Here is a 17,247-nt window from a genome sequence, read left to right on the forward strand (position 1 = left end):
GAGGGTACATTACTCCTTCTACTGGATGTCTCTTTGATGACATCAGACCTCAGGTTGGCTACCCTCTGCCGTTCAAAATCTGCACAGAATTTCCTGCCTGCAGTATTTTTATCCCCATGGAGGAAGGAAAAGCTTGAAAACGAGTCAATGGGATTGGAACCCATACTCTCTGAGCCTTCGCTCAACTTGAGGAGAAGTGACTTGGCCTGGGGAGGATTCCGATCTTTGAACACAGAGAAATGTATTGAATCGCTTAGAGTCTTAACTCTCAAGTAGTCTAGATAGCCTAAAGCTCCAACTTCTAATGAGACCTCTATGAAAAATGCCCCCACTCATGGTCAGTCGTCCGGTGCAGGGTGGGACAGTGTAGGTGGGATGCTGGCAGCAGACCTTTGCTTCTGTGCCTCTGTCTCCTCTCTCTGCCCCTCGCCGCAGCCATCTCAGGAATCCGGTGAGGTCCTCACCGGTCAGCCCTTCCTCACTGGCCCATCACTGCCTGTCCACTCTGTGCTTTCACAGCCGAGGTGTGTGTGCCCTGTAGGTGAGAAGGCACAAGAGAAATGGAGAGGGTGTAAGATCATAGTGTGGCTGTGCTTACAGCGGTCTGGGACTCTAGTTTCTAGTATATGTTTTTATGGGTAAGACGTGTTTTGTGGATTGGTATGTTGTCCGGTCCATCCCCGCAGCAGTGCAGTGAGACAGGCAGGGCTGGTGCTGCGGATCCCATTGGTCGATGAGGAACCAGAGCCGTCGAGCATAATATAGTGTGGAGGTTAAGACCATGCCCTTGGGACCACACTGAGCAGAGTGCGAGTCCCAACGCTGCCATTCCCAGGCCCGGGGAGCGTGGACACAAGCATCTTGGCTCCCACTTGACATGCCAGTGGTGAGGGTGCAATGAGATAACATGTGTATCATGCTTGGCTCAGCCCCTGGGACACTGTCCTCAGTCAAGGCAAGTTGTCGTTGTTATTACTGTTGAAGTAGGAGTTGTTAGTGTAGCACCTGAACCTGGAGGAGCTCAGTGCGGTGTGGAATAGCACATCCTTCCTGAGTGTGGCTGGCACTTCAGATCCCAAGCCTACCATGCTGAAGATAGGCTGTCCAGTTAGAAGAGTGAAGACACTGTATTATCCGTAGCCTTATGTAGGTACACACCTATGTATTCATTCATGGCACGAGCATTTACTGAGGGTGTGCCAAGATGCCAGGCCCTGTTCTGAGTGTGAAACACACACACACACAACTCCAGGATGGCCCTCCTGGAGCTTACATATGGAAGTCAGGGGAGAATGAATAATAAAGTAATTCCACCTTCCTGTAAGTGCTATCAATAACACGGGGCAAGCTGATGGAGTTGGGGGTGGGGAGCGGTACAGTGAGGGTGGTCCAGAAAGGTCTCTGAGGACATGACATTTGAGCAGAGACCTGAATGATGAAAAGAGCCAGGTTCCAGGCAAAGAGAACAGCAGGAGCAGAGGCCCTGAAGCAGGAATGAGTTGGGACTTTTAATGAGGAAAAAAGACCCGTGTGCCTGTAGCATGATGAGTGAGTCAGAATCCTAGGAACCAAAGCTGGAGACGCAGGTGGGCTGCCATGGAGGCCTTGTGGGCCGGATCATGAGGCTTGCATTTATTTTGTTTTCAGTGTTTTTGGTCACTAGTTCAGAGCACGGATGACTGGTATTGCCTCTCAGGTGTCTGCTTAGCTGCCTTCACCCTTTCATAGGCAGCTTGTCAATAAGAGCTGCCCTCCAGGAGATGCTTAAGCATGCCAAGTATCAGCCTCCCCTGGGGAGCTCTTCAAAGTCTGGATAATGGATCTTCACCCAGACTCTTGCCTCAGACTCTCCAGCAGTGGCTCCTGGGATTCTGCAGAGCTGCAGATTTGAGAGCTGCTGACGTAAAGACCCACACGCCTGCCAGGCTGCCCATGGGCTGTATGCTCTTCATGAAGTCAGTCTGCTGGGGCCCGCTCACCTGGGCTCCGTGCTTTCTTTCAGGTGGTGTTGATCAACGCCATCAAAGACGTGGCCAAGGCCCTCTCAGATCTCATTGGTGCTACCAAGGGAGCTGCCAGCAAGCCTGCTGATGACCCCTCCATGTACCAGCTCAAGGGGGCTGCCAAGGTAGAGTGGAGCCCCAACAAAGGGGGAGCGTGCAGGGGATGTGGGAGAGAGAGAAGGACACACGAGACTTGGGGAGGATGCACACCTGACCTCCTTTCTCACTGAAAGGTGTTTTTGCTCATGGCATTAGAACTAAAGGAGTAGGGATTAAGCCTCAGTGCACTGTTTCCTCTTGGCCTTTCTTCCTGTGCAGGTGATGGTGACCAATGTCACCTCCCTCCTCAAGACTGTGAAGGCAGTGGAAGACGAGGCTACCCGGGGCACACGGGCGCTGGAGGCCACGATCGAGTACATGAAGCAGGAGCTCACGGTAAGGAGCCACAGTCACCTCCCTCCCGCGGGCACCCCTGTCCAACCGCTGAGCCCAGCACAGGCTTCTCTGAGCTTGTTCGTTAGTACCAAGAGGTTTTACCCGGAGCACTGGAGGTAGGGAGGCCCACTCTGCTGCCTGCCTGAGATCCCACAGATAACTGACCACTCCAAAGCTTGTATAGGATCAATTTTAATTGTACTTAAGGAATCAATTGAAATGTATCACTTCGGACTGTTCAGGTTGAATGCCAGTAAAATTGCAGCATGAAACCGAAGCATTCCAGAAGATTCCTGGCAAAGGGAAAAGTCAGCAGGGCTGTTTGCACTCACCTGGAGCTTTGTTCGTGTGTACAACCTGTAGCCACACACAGCCCCTCTTGAATCCCACTTCTGGCAGCAATGTGCCACACTGCTGCACACGTGTGGATTTGGGAGTCTGAGATTCGCCATTGGAACAATCTGATGCATTTACTTCCCTGTAAAATCCAGCTCCCTTCTGTTTGAGCTGTCTGATCTCAGAGAAAGGGACCCCGTGTTCTTTCTTGCCCTGTTCCTGCATTGTGGCGTGAGGTGTCCTGGTGCTACTGAGATACGGGTATTATCTACCATTCTTTTGATCCCGTGACAATCGGGGATTGACTCATCCTAATCCCAGAAATAGAAATGCCGAAAATGAGTGGTTTCAAACTGAGATCTCTTTCTACTAGGAGATCTGATTACAGATTCAGCTTCTTTTTGAAGAGGGGTGTGAGGAACTGGCCTTTGCTGCTGGTGGTTCTGCATCTTCGGAGGATCACGTGTGAAGGCCACGAGCCCTGGGGGCGGCAGTGGGAATGAGTGGTCCTCTGGCGTGTTGGCGCTAGAGCCGGTGTTCTCTTCTCCTGTCCTTAATGACGCCATCCTTGCTTGATGTTGTGCTTAGTTCTCATACAAAAGACAACTGAAGAGAACGGGTGGTGCCCTTCAGCACTGCTCCCTGGCACTCACCTGCCCACGTGGCCTGGGGGTTTCCTACCAGTCTGGACACATGTCCTGACAGGTGTGGGTGGGCCTAATGGGTTGAAATTTGGAGCTTTCCGTGGAACTTACGGACACATGGTCCATATGGATATACCCATGTGACTTAGAGTTGACCCAGATGGTGTGTTTCCATGGATACAGGAGACCCCAAAGCAGCGTGCGCCATGAGCACCATGCCAGTGTGGAAGGCTCTGTACATGTGGCCTTTTTCCCACTGCAGCATTCAAAGGGTAGGCCTGGGGTGTGGGATTCTGGGCTACTTAGTTGCAGCTGCCCATTTTGAGGGGGATCGTGATGTTTGACACTGGTTCGCACATGGCAGGGATGCTGGCTGGGTCCTCCTTTGGGCCTCAGCAAAGGCTTCCTGCTGAAACGTGGCTACCTAGCGCTGAACACGGAGCAGCCCCCACTGGCTTGCGGTCCTCATGTGCAGACACAGATGCACATTCGGTACGCAGCCAGGGCACCAGTCACGCATGTTAGAGAGACAAGATAGATGGGCTGGAAGCATTAGTGGCTGGCTTGACTGACAGGTGGAACTCTGAAGTGGGATGTTCACTTACCATGGTTAATGTTCTTCAGCTTCTCTGAAGTGTGTGTGTGTGTGTGTGTGTGTGTGCGCGCGCGCGCATCCGCGCGCACATTGTTAAATACTTCACAGTGTCTCTGGTGCACTCCACATGAACGCCTCCACAAACTTATGCAGTTTTATTTGTAAAAAAGGCTAAGAATAGAAGAAACGGAATGCTTCATTTTCCCCAGCCCCCACATCCCTTTAAAGAGAGAGAAGTGAGTCCAGAGTGATGCATCTGGGTCAGTCCTGCACTGGGACCAGCTTCAGGACTGCAGAGTTTCTGGAAATTGATGAAGCTCCAAAAGGGATGGGGCAAGAGAACAGGAAAGCCCAGATCTACCTTCCCTGGGGTGGGTGGTTTAAAATGTTGAATATGCATTTCTGCAAGCAAATAGGTAATCACTGTGGGTATGTCTCTCTCACCACACTGTTCCCGTGAATGCCTAGGATAGGCGTGCAAGGCTTAGCCATGCTGGAAGTCTTGAAAGCAAGAATAGTATTACTGTACTCAAATTAAATTTCTCATTTCCTGCCATTTGACGCTTTCTTCCTGTTGCTGGCTCTGTTTTCAGACACTGAGCTCGCAGCCTGGTCGGAAAAGAATAAATTATTTTTGTCCTTGCCTGTCTGATTTTTTTCACCACTTCTCTTTCTAACTTCCAGGTGTTCCAGTCAAAAGAGGTACCTGAAAAGACATCATCACCTGAAGAGTCGATAAGGATGACGAAAGGCATCACCATGGCAACAGCCAAAGCCGTAGCAGCTGGGAACTCATGTAGACAAGAGGACGTGATTGCCACCGCCAACCTGAGCCGGAAAGCTGTGTCCGATATGTTGACGGCTTGCAAGGTAAAGGCCTTGGTGCTGTTTGGGATGGATGGCTAGTTCTCTGTCATGAGTGAGTTGTTTTGTTTAGTCTGAAGAAGAGGAGGTGCCAGGATGTATAGACAGGAGCAGCTCAATACCTTAGACTGTATAATAAAATGCATGCTGAAGGTGTGTGCACGTCAGCCCATGGGAAAGGACTCTCTAGGGTGTTCTGTGTTTAGAGGGAATGAAGTCGCCCTGCAACTTAACCCTCTCACTCCTCTCAGTTCTTCCTAAATGGGCAGGACGCCTTAGTACAGAGAGTATAGTGCAGACCACTCTGAGTAGTAAAGAGGAGCTGTGGCGTTTTGTTCCAGACCCACCAAATGAAAACCGCACCGTTCATCTGCTTGTACCCTTTGCTACCTCCATAGGTCATCCATTCTGTGCTGGGAGGGGTGTTGCCATAACTTGGTAAAGAAGTGAGTTAGAGGAACAAAATAGAATGCTGGGAACTGCCTTTTTGCTATCTGTGTCAGACGTTTTAGAGAAACTCTTCTGATCTTCGGGTAGATATCTGGGGCAGCTGTCCTGATCCCATGCTTGGTGAGGGAGCTGGGGAGACCTGAGCTTTATGACCTTTTTTTTTTTTTTTTTAAAGAAGGTGAGCCATAAGAGCCCTGTGTCCCCTACATCCACTGAGCACCCCCAGACCTTGACCCTTCTTGGGACTTGCCCCAGGGACTTTGACATCTGCTTAGTGATTGATTTATGACCCCCCTGCCATGGTGAGCATGTGGGGATGACCCAGAGAAGCTGAAACTGGGGATTGCAGATACTGCAGCTTGAAGTCTGAGGGAATAAGGCTCCTCTCCGTGGTAAAGTGAGTTGTGGGGGCAGCTGTTGGTTTCTCAGGGGTTCTTCAGAAGGGGTAGGATGAGCTGGAGGTAACTGGGTAGAGGACAGGGCGATGTGGCCAGGCTGAAGGACTGAGTGTGCAAGGGCCTGGGGTGGGAGACAGCACCATTTACTGGTCTGCTGGGAGTGATGGGGGGTGGGGACGGTGTGGAGAGAGGAGGATGGCAACGTGGGTGGGTAGGGCCGCTTTTCTGAGGGACCTTGTGCTCTGGATGAGGGAGTTTAGACTGTCTCCCGAGGTTATAAGTAGTTGCCATTTCGATGTGCTTAGTGGAATCTCCCTGCCAGAAGTGGTAACTCCCAAAGGGGTCACATCTGCACCCGAGAATGGTCCTGCCTAGCAAGGTGTGGCCCGAATGCCATCATGGTGCACATGCAGGGCACCTCATAGTTTTGGAAGGGTCAGCATGTCATGTATGTTCTCATTTGATCCCATGATAGGACGGGCAAGGGGAATTATCCTAATTTGATAGATGAGGAAACGGGCTTGGAGAGATTCAGTGGCATGACCAAGGTCACACAGCTATTTACTCTCAGCCCCAGAGCTGAAACCAGGTCTTCTGGGTTCACAGCCAGTCCATGTCTGCTGCCCTGGCCTCCCAGCCATATGCTTAAGGCCACTGTGGTTATGAGTGACAGGTACTTTGTCTCCATGTTACAAACATGAAATGAAAAAAGGGAAATTAAACAGGAAAAAAGAAAATGATTAAGGTATAAATGGCAGACAGCTCAGATTTTCGGTCACTTTCTTAATACATACTCCCCTGCTTGCTGGGGAGGAAGTTAAGGATTAGAGGACGGGTGCCGTTGGCCCAGCCTCAGCTCCTCTCTGTCCTCTCACCCCTGGATCAGGCAATCCTGGTTTTGCAGAGCTTCACACACCAAAGCCGGGCTTAATGACAAGTGTCACTGCTGAGCTCTGAGACTCTTGTTAGGATAGGACTTACTTAGCAGACTGGGCATTTACATTCCCTTTGGTCTCCTGGATTTCCACCCCTTTGCGGAAAGGAAATGGGGTGCATGCAATAAGGAATATATAGTATACAGGGATGTTGAATGGTGGATCAAGAAAGAACTCTAATACGCCGAGCAGAGGCCACGTTGCCATATGGGGCCGAGCAGGGTGGCCAGGGCAGAAATGGAAGTGCAGTAACTTACAGATGGGTTCATTTTATCAGAAAGGAAGGATTACATTAATTCCTTAGGTGGAAACAAAGACTTCCCTATACCCTAAGTTAATTCTAGTGTATATTTCTTTTGAGTCTTAACTTCCATGTGCTTATGTTTATATTAGATACAATTTTATTTCTACTATTACAATTAACATTAGATGGCTGTTTCTATGTTGCTATGAGTCACCATAACTAACTCTTTAATGACCACAAAATACTTTGTTAATGAATATCATCTTTCCCCTGTTGTCAAATAGTTAGATTGTCTGGATTTTATTTTTATCATAAATTTTACTGCCAGGAATATCTTTGGGCATATCAGTTTTTTTCTATGCTTGGGATTATTTCCTTAGGCCAGATTCCCAGAAGTAGAATCACTGGGTCAAATGGTATGACATTTTAATTATTTCCAGATAGCTCTCCCAAAGGGTCCTACCAAGTTACAGAGCCACCAGCAGTGGGCGGAGCAGCTCATCCTTGGCTCCCACACAGTTCTAAATGAGGGCCTTGCCCGGTACCTACTGGAGGTGACCCTGAGTGCTATCAGAGCTCGTGTCTCCCCCCAGTAGTGTCTGGTCAAATCAGACGGGGCGCTCGGCCCTCAGACTTGGAGACACAGGGGAACAGGATGAGTACAGTGCAGTGGAGGTGGAGAGCATGACTCTTCACGTGGTTAGGACATGGCCTGGCTCCTGCCTCTGAGGCCCGGTAGTCCTCAGGTGAGGAAAGCCAGACTCGTGAATGGCAGAAGCTGGCCCCTGGAATCACCCCCACTCCTTCCAGGGGGTGGTGGAGGAAGGGGGCCCAGTAAGGGGAGGGTACACAGGTATTCTCAGCAGCGTTCTCCAATCCTAGGAGAAGGATCTTAAGGGGAAGAAATGTAAAATCTGGTCACCATTCCCCTTTAGCTTTGACCTTTCATCCTAACGGGTGATTCCTGTGTGGCCTGATTTGTGATTTATTTGCAGTTTTCTATGTATTCTTGTAAGCCCTCTCAAGTTCTCTCTAGGGTGAAGCTATGCAAGGAAGGAAGGCTAAATGGGAAGGGTTGCAGGATTTAGCAAATAAAAAATAGGGTATCCCATACTTATGCTAAATTAGTTTTTGGTATTTATCTGAAATTCAAATTGAACTGAGCAGTCTGTGGTTAATCTAGCAACCCGCGAATGAGTGTGCCGTCTGAAATGGTATACCATTAATGACTCAATTTGGCAGGTCACAAGGGCAAGAAAAAAAATGCAAGATGCTGCTTTAACTGTAGGTCCTGGGTTGCTTATCTGGACGTGTGTGATATGAGGCGCCTCTGAGGGTACTGGGGAGCTCACTGTCTGAGGTTTCCCAGGAGCCAGCAGTCCCTGGTAGGGACAGTCACTTTGACCCCTTCATGATCAGGCCACAGAGCAAGGACCTGGCGTGATTAGCCTGTCAACAGAAGGGCATGTGCAGGACTCCTCACGTTGCTGAAGAGACGCAGGCTGACCCTGGGACAGCACGTCTCCTGCTGTAAGCCCTACTCATGAATCTTTCCTGGACTTGTCAGGGCATGTGGAATTTCTTACATGTCAATAAAAGGCAGGATGGCGGGCGGGGGGAGACAAAGGAGAAAGGAAGGAAAGAGGGACCAGATTCACTTGCTTTTGTCTGGCCCCGGGGCACTAAAAATGTCAAGACACAAACTTGCAGAGAGCCTGCGGTGGAGACAGAAGGAGGAAACGGGAAGGTGGGGGAGCACCACCTCCTCTGCCCAGGGAGTCAGGGAAGGTTTCTCAGCGGTCACTGAAGTGAGGCAGAGGGATGTCCAGGGCTACACCACCCTGCTGGCTAGGCCAGTGACCCCACCTGGCCCCCCGGGTCACTCACCAGCTGTCCCTTCCTGTTTTAAGATGTCGCTGCTCCTTTCTTTCTCCAGCAAGCATCCTTCCACCCGGACGTCAGCGAGGAGGTGCGCGCCAGGGCCCTGCGGTATGGGACGGAGTGCACCCTCAGCTACCTGGACCTTCTCGAGCACGTCTTGGTGGTGAGCAGGGGTGTGGGCAGCAGCTGGGAAAGAGCGCAATTGGACGCAGACCATCCTTTCCTCAGGAAAACCCCTCTTAGAGCGTCGTTCAAGCTCCAGGTGTGAGTCTGGGACTGGATTAAGCTGAAAAGCCTCCGTGTCACACTGCCCCAGGACACTGAGCTACAAGTGTAGTCTACGGGGAGTTGAGTTAGAATCCAGGAGAGCTCAGCTCTCCCAGTGCATCAAAGAGGCAAGACTAGCATGGACGTGGGACAGGCAGAGCCACCACTGAAAAAGTGTCCAGAGGTCCTGTTTGGAAGACCCAGTCCATCGTGTGAGGAAAGGGAAAGCTCCCGAAAGAACCACACCAGCCTCCATGACGAGTTAGAAACGTTGCCAGTGCTCTGGGTCATCTCACTCTAAGGACTTTCTCCAGTCCTTGAATGTATGACTTAGACCACCTGGCGAATGACACGTTCCTTGCTGTGATGACCTTCTGCCAGCCTGAGTCGTCCACATGGAGCTGGGTTAAGAAGGCTGAGACAGAAGACGCCAGTGGGACGCGGTGGCTGTGGTTGGTGCACTGCCCACACGGGAGCCTCAGGCTTGCACCAGCCCCCCATTCCTAGGGTGGCCTTGCTCCCCCCCAGGCCCTGAGGGCCAACCATGGGGAACCAGGATGTATATTCAGTGTGCATCTGTCCCTGTCTACTCCCGGGAGCCACGTTTAGAGTTGGGGGAGGTCTGGGGCAGCCCATAGAGAGTTTGTTTAGGAGTCAGAGACACCCCAGAAGAGAACTGATGACGTCTCTCCTCCTTCATGGCCCGTGCTCCTTCATAAACCTAAAAAAAAAAAAAGAAAAAAAAGAAAAGATCCAACAGGCCACTTTCAGATACACAACCACATGTACTTAGAAGACCATTGAGCCTTTCATTTGCTGGGCATTGAAAGTTTTCTCATTTTGTGCAGCCACATGAGGCTGGCAGGGCAAAGGAATGATCTGAGACTCAGAGAAGTTTGGCCCCTTGGTTGAGGTCGCCCAGCTACTAGCGATAGACCTGGGACCTAATCCCAACGGTTATTATTCCCAGCTCTGTGCTCATTCTGGCATTCCACTGCCTTCTCTTCAAACTCAAGTTACCTTCTGATGGGAAGCATTTTAGGTGTTTTAAGGGAGCATTTGTTTTATTCTTCACCCAGGTAACTGTGGGCAATGCAAAAGGTTATCTTTCGTGAGAGTAGCCATTCGGGGTTACGAACATTGAGCGCCTGAAGCCTGAACTCTTGGGAATAGAAACCAGTGTATCACATGCAGGCCAAGAAGGAAACATCTTGGCCACTCAGCATTCACAGGCATGAGCTTCTCCAGCCAAACCAGCTGTCTATGTTGGGATACAGTTAAGAGTGTTCAGTCCGTGAGCGTGCCTAGCAGGAAATTCAGGGTAAAGAGGATGAAACCAGCAAGGCCTTCAAAAGCCTTTTTTTCCTTTATGGAACAATATATTCTTAGTCATGTGGAACCATGTTATATCTGAACAATGAAAAATAGAGTGGGAACAGTATGAGGGCTTAGGTTAAAAGCCTCGAGTTCGGATCCTGACTCTGCCATGAAAATGGCCTTATCTGGGCTTCAGTTCCCTCAGATGTTAAAGGGACAGTTCATTAAGGCCTCGATGAGAATGTCAGGACCTTGTGGCTTTGTGGCCAAGCTCACCTTCGCTGCATGCTTCATTGCCATCCACCTGCAAGGTGCCGTGCCCGGTGGAACTGTAGTGCAGGGCTCACCGCACGGGCTCCCCGGCTGCTTCCTGAGTAAAGACTCCCCACTTCTTGTTTTCTGTTTCTCACGCTTTTGTTTTTGTCTTGTTCATGTGTTGGAAAGGAACTGATACTGGGATCCTCATTTCAGCCCTTGTGCTCAGCTCCATTTCTTGGTTACACCATATTTTTCCCAGGACCTGTGCCTATAACTGGGCAGCATTGATAACTTACCCAGCGTCTGTAGGTCCAGGCCCTTGCACACGTGGCCCTTAGACTGCCGCTTTCCACCGTGCTCTTGGTGAACCATTTAACAAGAATGTCACTGCATAGGGGTCCACCTCCAGCTGCGCCTCTGACAAATCCACAGACCTGGATGAAAAGGAGGCAGACAGCCTTTAAAATGCTTAATGAGTGACAATCTCCCATTTTACTCTTGAACAAAAGACTGCTTATATTGTGGAGAGGAGTTCTCCCTTCATAAGGAAGGTGCGAGCACTTGTCTTGCAGTTTCCTCCAGGGGAGAAGGAAAATGGAACCCTCACAGGGCCCCCTCCTTGACCTCTAACCAACTTTAAACCCTTTCCCAGTATCTGGGAACCAAGTACTGTGTCCACCAAAGCACTTCCTCTCTCCTCACCTCTCGTCTCCAGCCCACCTTGTTTGGTGCGTGGAAGAATCCAGGACTCCCAAGGCAGGTGGGTGATGTCTGGCCTCTGCCTGAGAGGAGGCCAAGGGCTCCGGGGCCTCTGTGAGCATCAGGGAAGATTGAGGAACATAGGCGGAGACCCCAGCTTCACGGCACTTAATTATTATGTCAGGCGTCAATCCTAATGACAATCAGCAGCTTTTTCTGGACCCGGAAGAAGGGCACTTGCCGCACAGAGACTCCACATCACATGTCATTCGGGAGGTGTCATCTGAGAGTTGCCTGTGGAGGCCAGAGATTGGAAGGCGGAGCGACCACTGCCTTCCTTTCCTGGGCTCAGGCAAGAATGGTTTGCTCTGTAAAAAACAAATGTTCAGTTGAGTAAATCTGAGGATCTGATTGGCTTTATTGAGAGATTCGTGGGTCGGGCAGCATCCCATCTGGCAGGTGCAGAGGTGCTTTGAGACGCTGAACAACATGGAAGGCCTTTACTGTCAGAAACAGGGCAAGACAAGAAAGTTATGAGCAAAGTAAAAGAAAGGATTCTTTCAGGCCATGTTGCCTTCCCTTAAGGGAAGGTGGGGCGTGTCTTATTAGGTAGATAACCATAGCTTTCTGTGGGGAGAGGGGTGAACAGGGAGGGGCCACGTGACAGATTACCTCATTGGTACTGACCAGAAAATTCCAGACAGACCAATTAAGATTCCATTCCTGGGGAAGGTTGAAACTGCAGGTATATCAGATACTGAGCCGAGGTTCCATGTCATAGGCTTTAGCACAAGTGATTCCATTTGGGGCCTGTGGTTTTCTCTTTAACAATTCCCCCCTTTTGATCAGACTCTAAGCATGACTGAGAGACATGATCAAAATGTAAGGCGTGTAGCGCCACTCTCAGCTACTGTTCTGTGGTTCTCAGGGCTTTTAGCGATCTTCTGTGTGATACTCACGGGTCCTGATGTTTTCCCTTAATCCCTGTTCGTGCTCACAGGTCATGGCTTCAGGTTCAGAATCTTTAAGTCGGTCATACTCTGTGTTCTTTTTCTGGTGTTCCAATGTTAGGCAGGCCATTTGCTGGGTGGTTAGAGGCTTCAAACACGCATCTGAAGCTTTTAAAAGAACACAATGTGCTCGGGAGATTATTATGATAACTATTAACAGGATAATTTCCAACGCTTAGAGTGCACTTTGGAGCCATTGTCCCAAACCAATCAAAATCAAAATCATTCAAGGACGCTGTTGAGAGAGTCACCTATTGGAGCCAAGTGGCTTGCTCAGTGATCTTAATGTGACTGAGTTGTAGCTTCCCCTGAAGTGTCCATCCGGGTGCAGTAGGTAGTGGTGGCCACAGCACAGACACCTCCTTGCTCAGCTGAAAGGTAATCAAGGGTCATTGTTGTCAAGAACAACTTTGGCAGAGAATTTTAGGATTTTTGTTGGGCAGCTATCGCTTTAACAGTGGATACTGTAATATTTTCTAGAGCTTAGGAGGAGGTTCCTGATCAGAGCCTCGTTTATATTTATTCTTCACCAAGGAATTGGGGACCTGCCAAAGGAAGTAAATTTTGAATCATGAAAAACCTTCTGGTAGGTCCTTTCTACCTCGACAATGTCAATTCATGGGAGTTGACCAATGAGGTATCTCAGTTTGTGAACAGTTAGAGACACAGGTAGATAAACCAAAGAGGTATTGCCCCGTTATTCACCAGCAATCTAGGCGAATGGTAACCACCACAGACAAAAATCCTGTGGGGCATAAACCACTTTCACTAAGATGGACAGATCAGAGTGTTTGATGGCAAACCCCTACTCTGAAAGGCTACTCACCCCCTCTTAGCAATGTCCTGGATAACCTGGGTGATGGCATTATCTTTCCAGGCCAATATCAAAGTAAAGGAACAAGAAGAAAAGATTTTGTGTTTGGTTAAGTGTGAAGTCTTGGTCTGGTGTATTAGGTGGTAGTAATCTGCATTGATGTCAGCTATTTCTCTTCCTCGTCGGTTTGATTCATAGGTCTCCAGTGTCTGTACAGGACCAGGTGTCAGGTGGAACCTTCTTTGACTGTGAGATGTGTATCCAAAGCTCAGTGCCTTCTGGTTTTGCAGCAGTGTCAGTGGTCAGGAGTACTGGTTAGGTCCCTTCCAACAGGGCTCGAGGGCTGTCTACCTCTGATGATGCTTCCAGAATATCCAGTCACAAGGCTGCAAACTGTAACCAGTAGGATCCTTTGAATTGGGATCCAGGGAAGCTTCTTTAACTTGTTGACAATAGGCTTGAGCATAAGACATTAAAGACCTACAGTAGCTGGGGGTACTAGCATGAGATAACAAGGGATCAGCAGAAGGTTATATACCAATAGACACTGGTCCACCCGTGACAAACTTAAGTAGAGTTGCCTTATGTTTCCCAAAGGTGGGCCAGCAAGTTTTTTAGTTTGAGGATCCCATTAATTCTCTAGACCTTACTGATAATTGAGGGTGATAGGGACAATGGTAATTCTAAGAGGTTTGCAAGGTTTTCATCAAGGTTCATATGGTACACCCAGTGAAGTGGGTGCCTTGATGGCTGGAGGTTGTGGAAAGCAGTATTTTCTGGAGGTTAGAGAGAGGTTGTGGGTCTAGGAGATTCCTGGCTCAGCTTAATTCTTTTTGGAGATAGCTGAATTCCTTCAGGGCTTAGATCATGACCTAGGTAATGAATAGTGTCTAAAGATCATTATAATTTTCCTTAGAGACTTTGTGTTTTTTTCAGCTAATTGTTGTTGCAAATAAATAGAACCGTGTGTGGACCCCTCTTTGGTAACTGAGCACAGCAGGAGGTCATCTACATATTGTAAAAGGGTCAGTTTCTCCAGAACTGGAGGGTGTTTAAATCTTGGTGAAATACTTGGGAGAAATACGAAGGGGACTTTCAACCCTTGAGGCATGACTGTCCAGGTATATTGCCATTTGTTCTATAAGTCCAATAGATAGGCTGTTGGGGTCCTCACGGTGCTGAAAAGGGCTGAAAAGGGTCTACAACAGTGAACCATTTTGAGTCTGGTGGAACTTGTCACAAGACAGTGTTCGGGTGTGGAACAACTGGGGAACAAGGAATAACCAACTTACCAATAACTCAAATCCTGAACAAATCACCATCACTGTCCATTATAAGATCAGTATGTTACAGGGCCTAGTACAGAAAATGGTTAGCCCCTGGCAATTAGGTCTTTTGCTATGCAGGTGAGGCCTCAGGCTTTAATGGATATTGAGGTAACTTAGGGAAAGGTTTGGTTATATCTATCTGAATCTTTGTAGGTTCTGCACCCTTTTTATTGTCCCGATGTCAGTTTTAAAAGTAACTGCCATATTTTCGGGCACTTTGATGAAATTAGGAGACCTTTGCATAAATTCTTCCTCTTCTGTGTCAAAGATAGACTCCAAAGAACATAAAAGATCAGGTCTGGGTTAGTCAGGAAATTCTAAAGGGAGGTCTCCATTCGAAACAAAATGTGTTAGCCCTTTTCATTTAGAAAGGAGATGCACCTACTAATAGATTGACTAGGGCTATATCACGTAGCAAAAAGGAATGTTTTTCAATAAAAGGTCCCAGAGTCATTTGTACTGGTTGAGATAAAAATTCTCTCCGAACTGTATTAGATACCCCCATGATGGAAACTTCCTTTTTATTCTGATGATTTTGTTGTCCAATAAGGGTGGGGTTTAAAGTAGAAAGCATAGCTCCAGTAGTTTTCGTTTCCCTTTGGCTGTTTAACGAAAATACAGTAAGTCCTCACTTAATATCGTCAATAGATTCTTGGAAACTGCAACTTTAAGTGAAAGGAATTGTAAAGAAACCAATTCTCCCATAGACTAAGTGATATAAGTCAGAGTTAAATTCCTACTGCACATTTCTGGTCACAAAAACATTACCAAACTTCTAAATAAAGACCCCAAATACTTCTAATATTAAACATTGAAATAAATGTAAGCTATACATACATTTGAGAAAGATTGATAAAAACAAGTAAGATAATTCACTTCCAACCTGTTTATTCAAGTTCATGGTCACAGGTGGCCAAAGCCTATCCCCAACAGCTCAGGGTACAATGTGGGAACCCCACCCTAGACAGGACGTCCCTGCATTGCAGGGTCACCCACACCCACACTTGCTCAGACTGGGACAATGTAGACACGCCAGTCACCTCACGTGCACACCTCTGGGATGTTGGAGGAAACCAGAGTCCCCAGTCCCCAGAGGAAACCCACACAGACCGTGCAAACTCCACAGACAGTGGCCCCGGCTGGGCATCGATTTTGTTCTCATGAAGGTTATGACAAAACGATGTTCTTTGAGGACCTGCTGTCCTGATAGTAGCTTACCAGAGAACCCCTCAGAGTCCTGTCAACTGTATGGGGGCCTCCTGGGAGGTCGATATGGGTGCATTTGAGCTGTGTTGGAAGTTTGCATAGGGCCTTTGAGGACAATCTTTTTTCCCCAGTGTCCCAGTGGATTACAACTGAGACATCAATTTCTGGGCCAGTGTTTTATAACAGACCCCTAGAGGGGTGCAATTCAGGAGACCCAGGTGTTATTTTGGAGCTGTTATAGCTGTAAAGCTAATAGCTTGGTGGAGTTTTGTTTCCGATCTTGCTCCAGGATCCTTTCAGAATGCTCAGCTATAGTCACCAGTTCGTCCAGGCCTGTGGCCTCCCATGCCATTTTCTGCTGTTTACCAATCTGCTAATCTCAGGGGATAATGCATTTACCAAAAGGGCGACCAGAGGGGGTTGACTGACCCTATTTATCGTATGGCACCAGGAGAGCCATAGGAAGAGGGCTTCCAAGCAGACACTAAAGTCTGCCACAGATTCATCTTTCTTTTGTTTGCATGTTTGAATAATAAGCCAGTCGGTATGAGCGGGTAAGACTCAAGGAATCGTTTGTAATGTTCATTTGCTGTTTGGCAAGCTCTTTCTGGGCTTTCTGGATGACATCTTGGATATTATCCTCAAGTTTTGTCCCTTTGCTTCCTATATCCATGTTTGGGCTTCACCAGGTCTTACAACACGAGCACAAGCTGATAAAGATCTGGCAGTTGTTTTGAAGAATTGAGTTATTATCGGAGCCTATGACCCCAGGCCAGACCTGTTAGTCAGTGAATTTATTTCCTCTCATAAATTCTTCCTTGTATTTACCAGAGAAACAGGGCTCTTACTCCTTACCTGTTGCAAACTAGGGTGGTTGATGTGTCTGTTAAAAGCCTGCCCCATGAGTTTCTTCTCATCTTTCTATACAGTTACGGTCATTGTAACCTGTAATTATGGTAGAAATAGAAATGTTTCTCCATGGCTGTTCTGAGGTTTATGGTGTGAATGTAGTTGGTGCTAAAATGAAATCATTCATAGGAAGAAAAGCTAAGTGGCGTTAAACTTTTTAGGAAACATTAAAAAATTGTCTCATCTTTTGCAAGGATGTTTTTGCCTCTTCATGGTGGCAAGTGCTGATGCTTCTGACCTCCGAGGAAATGTGAATGAAAATCGTATTGTGTATTTGCTTTTCGGGTATTTATTTTTGTCTCTTTAGAAAGCTAGACATACGCTTTGAAGGCTGTGTTCTAATAAAAATATAGGAAGAAAGCCTCCAGGTCCAGGGAATTACCATAAACATAGGAAAATACAAGTTCCTACCCAAAATTTGTAGAGCCGCTGTGACAGTGTTCTGTCACCTAAACTGTGGACATTTGTAGTTTTCTTGGGCATGCTAAAATTAAGTTCACATTTCACATTATTAGCCATAATGCCTTCTCCAAAGCAAACTGAAGAAACGTGGGCTAAAATGAGGCTGTGAGCAAGGAAGATTGTTCCACACTGAGGCCCCTGAGCCACAAGGCTGCGAAGGCCAGTGACGGTGGAGACCCAAGAAGAAAGGAG

General features: G+C 48.1%; 1 protein-coding gene across 9 annotated transcripts in view; it reads left to right on the plus strand.

Moving 5' to 3' along the window:
* Positions 1-17,247, plus strand: part of TLN2 (talin 2) — a 410,573-nt gene that overhangs the window by 366,172 nt on the left and 27,154 nt on the right. For all 9 annotated transcript variants that reach the window (XM_019755358.3, XM_074327637.2, XM_019755356.3 and 6 more), the window contains 4 exons: positions 2,003-2,128; positions 2,322-2,438; positions 4,698-4,883; positions 8,841-8,948. In XM_019755358.3, the coding sequence (XP_019610917.2) occupies positions 2,003-2,128; positions 2,322-2,438; positions 4,698-4,883; positions 8,841-8,948 (537 nt within the window). The remainder of the gene's footprint in view (positions 1-2,002; positions 2,129-2,321; positions 2,439-4,697; positions 4,884-8,840; positions 8,949-17,247) is intronic.

This window comes from Rhinolophus sinicus, chromosome 3 (assembly GCF_057876585.1).
Source record: "Rhinolophus sinicus isolate RSI-liver-muscle chromosome 3, RSI-T2T, whole genome shotgun sequence".
NCBI classification, from domain to species: Eukaryota; Metazoa; Chordata; class Mammalia; order Chiroptera; family Rhinolophidae; genus Rhinolophus; species Rhinolophus sinicus.